This window comes from Austrofundulus limnaeus, unplaced genomic scaffold, assembly GCF_001266775.1.
Source record: "Austrofundulus limnaeus strain Quisiro unplaced genomic scaffold, Austrofundulus_limnaeus-1.0 Scaffold3, whole genome shotgun sequence".
Taxonomy (NCBI): domain Eukaryota; kingdom Metazoa; phylum Chordata; class Actinopteri; order Cyprinodontiformes; family Rivulidae; genus Austrofundulus; species Austrofundulus limnaeus.
The window spans coordinates 5,803,753-5,809,629 of NW_013952405.1; the positions used below are offsets into that span (position 1 = coordinate 5,803,753).

The 5,877-nt window shown below is 37.7% G+C and overlaps 1 protein-coding gene across 1 annotated transcript in view; it reads left to right on the plus strand.

Annotated features, from left to right (window-relative positions):
* The window catches only part of idh3g (isocitrate dehydrogenase (NAD(+)) 3 non-catalytic subunit gamma), a 9,876-nt gene extending 4,787 nt beyond the window's left edge, over window positions 1-5,089 (plus strand). The window contains exons 8-13 of the mRNA XM_014019261.1: window positions 232-365; window positions 486-588; window positions 2,123-2,269; window positions 2,356-2,450; window positions 2,546-2,606; window positions 4,280-5,089. Coding sequence (XP_013874715.1) covers window positions 232-365; window positions 486-588; window positions 2,123-2,269; window positions 2,356-2,450; window positions 2,546-2,606; window positions 4,280-4,381 — 642 coding nt within the window. The 3' untranslated portion in view covers window positions 4,382-5,089. The remainder of the gene's footprint in view (window positions 1-231; window positions 366-485; window positions 589-2,122; window positions 2,270-2,355; window positions 2,451-2,545; window positions 2,607-4,279) is intronic.
* Window positions 5,090-5,877: the final 788 nt, after the last annotated feature.

Here is a 5,877-nt window from a genome sequence, read left to right on the forward strand (position 1 = left end):
GACCTATCCACGTCATCATTTACCCAGAATGCTTTGTTTGTAAATAAAATGGCTCTGTCCGTGTTAAAATATATTTTTAAAAATTTACTTTTAAAAATTTACAAAACAAAACAGCCTACAGTATTTTTACAGTCTTTATTTTTCAGTTAAAGTATATGTTTATCAAATAAAGTCTAATGTTACAACTAATCAGGGATCCCTTTAATGTTTTTGCCTGTTTTTTTGTTTTAGAGTGTGTCTGGCGTGGTTGAAAGCCTGAAGATCATCACCAGGAACAATTCCCTCAGGATTGCTGAGTACGCATTCCAGCTGGCCAGGGAGAAGGGTCGCCGCAGGGTCACCGCTGTGCACAAGGCTAACATCATGTACGTTGCTTTGAGGCAAACCTCATCTCCCGGCGCAGTCTCTGGCCTCATGAGTCTTATGTAATGCGTGTGAGCTGTTGTGGTGGAAATATTGAGTGGCGTTCCTGCTCTCCTCCACAGGAAGCTCGGTGATGGATTGTTCCTGCAGTGCTGCAGGGAAGTGGCTGCTGGATACCCCGATATCACGTTTGACAGCATGATTGTGGACAACACCACCATGCAGGTGATGACATACAGACATGCAGAACTGATTTCTGGTAAATGCAAACATCTGGATTAAATCTACTACAARCATAACTCACAAAAGTTGATCTTGCTATTATACACATACTGAATATAAAGCCACATTTGTGTAAAAAGATCTTCAACTAAGATAGTGCTATGCGAAAGTTTCAAAGTCAGTTTGTWTGCTGAAAATATATGAAACAGGAGTCAGTTCAAGCTTAAAATATTGCTATTTAAAGAGTTACTTGATTCCTTCTGGGTGTAGAAGTTACATGTTTGTATGAAGACCTGGAGGAACWGTTTAAGCAGGTTTAGGGCAGAAGTCTATCACTGAAACCACTCAGCTGTGCAGACAGTAGGTGTTCAGAGATGGAAAACTGCTTATCAACGGTCTTCTTCTCTTCTGCAGTCATCAGTGAGTTCAGTTCACTGCCAGGTTGTCCATTAATACTTTTTAAGGTGGTCTGTAAACCATYGCACCAAGTGTGGGTCCATCTTTATCTATGTCAGCTTTTTTTAATAGTGGAGGTTGAATGGTGATATAAGTACTGGAAAAAACAAAGAACATGACACCACACCACTGACTTTGTCTATTTCAGGTTAAGCTCTGTGCAGCAGATAGATTGTATTGTTTATTTTGATCTTTACCTTGTATGCAAAATGCCATGGCAGTGTCTTTGCATGTGGTTGAGACTAGTTGGTGACTAAAAAAATTGTAAGAAAATAAGCAATTGTTTGAGCCATGTGGCCTTGTTTCAAGCAGCTACCTTCAAAAAGCACAGCTTATGTGCTTAGTTTGCAAATTGGAAGCCATATTGCTTTGCCCATCCACAGTAAACTGTTCTTCACATTTATGATTTAATCTACTGGAGTACACTTCATGGATTGGAGAAGTTTTTTTTTTTTTAAAGTTATTATTTATTATACGTGTGGGTTTTTTCAGATCTGGACCATGTTTTCTGTCAGAGGAAAGCACCCGTGTTGAAATCATATTACAGATGCCTGCAACAAAACAGAGAAGGGTTCAAGACACCCGCAATGACTTTGCGACTGTTTTGAGAAGGARATTTGTCAGAAATATTTTTGAACATGTTCACCAATTCAAACAACAAGACTGCCTTTGCATCAGATGTCACAAGACATTTTGAAGCCACYCTTGGGCATGCTGTTTGCCAAATAGGACACGTTACCTTCAGAGTACAGCTTTGCACTTGCCACGTCACATTTCATACATACCACCTCAGCTATCTTCCTTAACATAGAACGATGTCAGAGAACCTACTTGCTCTCTGGAATGAAAGCGTTGGGCGTAAAAAACATGAAGCTGGAGTAACTTTGCTGTCAAACCTGTTTTTAAAAACACGCTAATCTAGTTTTGTCTCCACCCATTTCCTCCTCTGTTGTTCTTGTATTGTGATATTTCTAACTCCATYCCAGGCCTCCCTCATGTTTTACCTGAGACTGTGATAATGAACTGTTTTGGATTGTTTTAAAATATAAATTATTAACATGATGTTTGGTTGTGTTTTCAGCTCGTGTCCAAACCCCAGCAGTTTGACGTGATGGTGATGCCTAACCTGTACGGAAATGTCGTCAGCAACGTGTGCGCCGGCCTGGTGGGGGGCCCGGGCCTCGTGCCTGGTGCCAATTATGGCCGAGACTATGCTGTGTTTGAAACGGTGAGTGATTGCACATTAGTGGGGTTACTTAGTTTTGTTTGTTTAAAAGGCAAAATCAGTAACTCTTGTCCATTTCTGGATTTAAGGCTACAAGGAACACAGGAAAAAGCATTGCAGGCAGGAACGTTGCTAATCCCACCGCCATGCTGCTGGCCAGCTGCATGATGCTAGACCACCTCAAGTGAGCTTTTATTTTCAGTGTGAACATTCCTGCTGTTTGWTCTGAGGTGTACTCTCATCATTAAGCATGTTATTGGTTTTCTTGTACCTCGTCAGGCTTTACGACTACGCAGACTTGATCAGGAATGCAGTTCTCACCACAATGAATGAAACTAGGGTGAGTCTCTATGCCTGACAGGCCTGTGCACCCTGCAGGTCTTCCTGAACTTTACAGGCCTTTCTTGTGTAACATGGGATTAAAGGTTCCTACAGCAGATTTAGCACGCTTAAGTGTTTAATTACACATTGAGAGCCACAGAGATTTTATTAAAAAAAAACTCATCTGTCATCTGCAACAAGTTACTTAGTTAAGTAATGGTTTTTCTAGGGCTGTCAAATGATTAATATTTTTAATCTGATTAATCCCAAAGTAGCTGGGAATTAATCATGATTAATCTTAAATTTAATATACATTTCTATTGCATATTGATAAAACAAATTACTTGAGTTATTAATTAGTTTTTAATGTTTTTAGTTAGAAAACAAAATTGATGCTTACACATGATTTTTTGAATATAAAACAGGACCTAAAAATGCTCCAAACATACTTGAGTCAGTTAAATTTTGTGCAGAACAATGTTTAAAGCAAGAATTCAAGGATTTTCTTTCTAAATGTGTTCTTTATGGGGAAAGAAAGATAGATACAAAGGTCACAGTTGTCAGCAAAACATAAATAAATAAAATTAATTAAAATAAGCCATAAGAAGACGAAAAGAAAAAAAAACTGTACATAATGTGTTACACATGGAGTTTTTTATTTATTTTATTTATTTAACCTTTATTTATCCAGGTAAACTGTTTGAGAACCACTTCTTGTACAAACATGACCTGGCATGCACTGAGTGCGTTGCAATATACAAACCTACACATTCAGCCATAGTAAAGTGATTGTACATTTTAATCACAATTAAAAAAATTTCATCTATGCCCATGCAGCACTAAAATCAGAGTTAACTCGATCAATTTCACAGACCTAGTTTTTGTTGGTATTTTATTGCCTAGCATAATTGCTACTCTAAACTAGCATTTTACRTATGACTCAAAATCTGATTCCACATTGCTAAAATTTTGTATTATCTTCCAGTAGGCTTAGGCGGTATGACAGTATTGTGGTATACCTTGRTATTGAAATATTGTATTTATTTTGACGGTATACCCTCTGGAGCCTAGTCACATGATCTATTTAAATCACTCTAGCCTGAAAGAAACRAATTCTCTGAGAAAGTGTTTCAATTTGTGTCCAAAGTAGAGACTTCAAATTAAAGACCAGTTTTTAAATTGTGTTGACAGGCCAAAAAAAATCCAGAGTTATGATATTTAGTAAACAACACTTTTTTTCTGAAYATGACCATCCKTTCTKATGCGCGTTGCAGTGGCGGGCARCAGAAAACACATTMGTTTCATGGATTATAAAACAGCTCAATTCGCCATCGGTCTCATTTTTCTCTCRAGCCAAAAGAACAGAAACCCCCSGACCTCCTTTCTGACTGAGGCCCAATGTTATCTGACATGTGCCAAAAATCTACAGGAAAAAATATATATAGAAAGACGAGAAATTTGAATGAAGTTTGGCTGCGAAGAAGAGACTRTGGGAGCAGGARAAAGTAACTCAACATGCCACAATACATCCCATGTGCCCTGCCCCTTTCCACCCTGCCCCAGTAATATCTTATACCAAAATAATATGCTGGTATGTGAGAGATCAATACCGCCCTACCTTATTCCAATGTGTTTGAATATTTTATTGTAATTTGAACCATATTTCTCAGCTTTATGTTCTCCGTCTTCCAGTTGCATACAGCTGATCTGGGTGGTCAGGGCACCACATCGGAGGTGGTCCAGTCCATCATGAGGATCATCCAGAGTAAAGGACAGCACACTGCAGAGATCTGAACCACGCTGACCTTCCCATGTTCAGTACAAACTGTCAGTCTGYGTCTGTACAGGAAGGTTGTGACGTCACACAGATTACTAATAAGTTCACCTAAAGGAATAAAAATGAAAYATTTGTCCACTCCAGTTTCTGTCATGTTTGATACAAAGCAGCTTCATCTGGTTCACAACTACCGACACATAAAACGGCCTCTATTTAAGTTTGTGTCTGTTTCCCAATGTTAATTCCATATTTCTCCTTCTGCCAAGGAGATTATGTTTTCAGAAGCTTTGGTTTGTTTGTCTGCTCACAAGAACAGGAAATGTTGACACAAAGAACAAATATTTAAATTTTGGTGGTGGTCTGGATCACCTGTGTGAGTGGTCTGCACTCTCCAGGTTCTTCTAGTTAGTATTAAAACTGTGTTACAGCCTTTTCTAATCAACCAGAATGTGTAACATGTAGTGTCTTATGTCAAGTCTTTCACATTGTGTAGCTGTACTCTTTGTGAGGAAAATGCTGATTCAGCTGTTTCCATTTATTCTGTATCATTAGATCAGAATACATCAAGAAGCTGCTGTGAGCTAAACTTTCATTGTGCCACGATGATATTTATATCTGAGTGGATTACATTTCAAGGTTGTAAGTCTAACCAGATAAATGGTTTCAAAGCCTGATATCAGCATTTACTGTTTAACATTATCAATAAAAAATATTCATATATCTTCCCCAAGTGTGTTTTTTAAATTTAGCTAAATGTGTGTGTTTTTGTGTTTAATGTTGAAGTAAATTGATTTCAGCACGTCGGTTTGTCAGATACAGCAAGCTATAGTTTCAATCTTGAAGCCATAATTTTTCAGAAATGTTCATGTCTCAAAGAAATTCATCTTCACCGTACTGAGGCTGCAGTTTTAATCTGCACCCTCAGTCCAAATAAATGTTTCTAAAATTCTGCATGATTTGTAAAAGAAATCCCCGCATATCTTTCCCTCATAATCCCTGGAATTAAAGTTGCTGATTTACATTTCATCACTAGGTGGCAACACAACTTTCTGCAGMTGCAAAGCACAAAGTTCTGTAATGTTTAAGGACGACATAGAAAATATTAAATGCATTGGGAGGTAAAGATTTCAGACAGTTTCTATAAACAAATTAACTGAGAATGTAAGTTAATTTAGGTTAGTGATAAATCAGACCTTTATCCATACATTTTGCATTTCTAAACAGTTTTTTCATCTATTAAACAAATGTATTTTTTGCACTGTTTTCCCCTGTTAAAACTTTAGTTGTATCGAGTTCTCMGATCACACAATCAGTGAAATAAAAAGCCCAGCTGACAGATGTGATAGTGGTCCACCGTTAACTCCTCGCTGCCATTAAAATAATAACAATCCACTTTATTTATTTATTTATTTTTGTGATAAAGGCCCCACAGTTAAAGAGCCCCATCTGAATGTAATGATCCTGACTAATTTATCATCTGGCCAAACTTTGTGGGAAAGTTGTAAACTTTTTC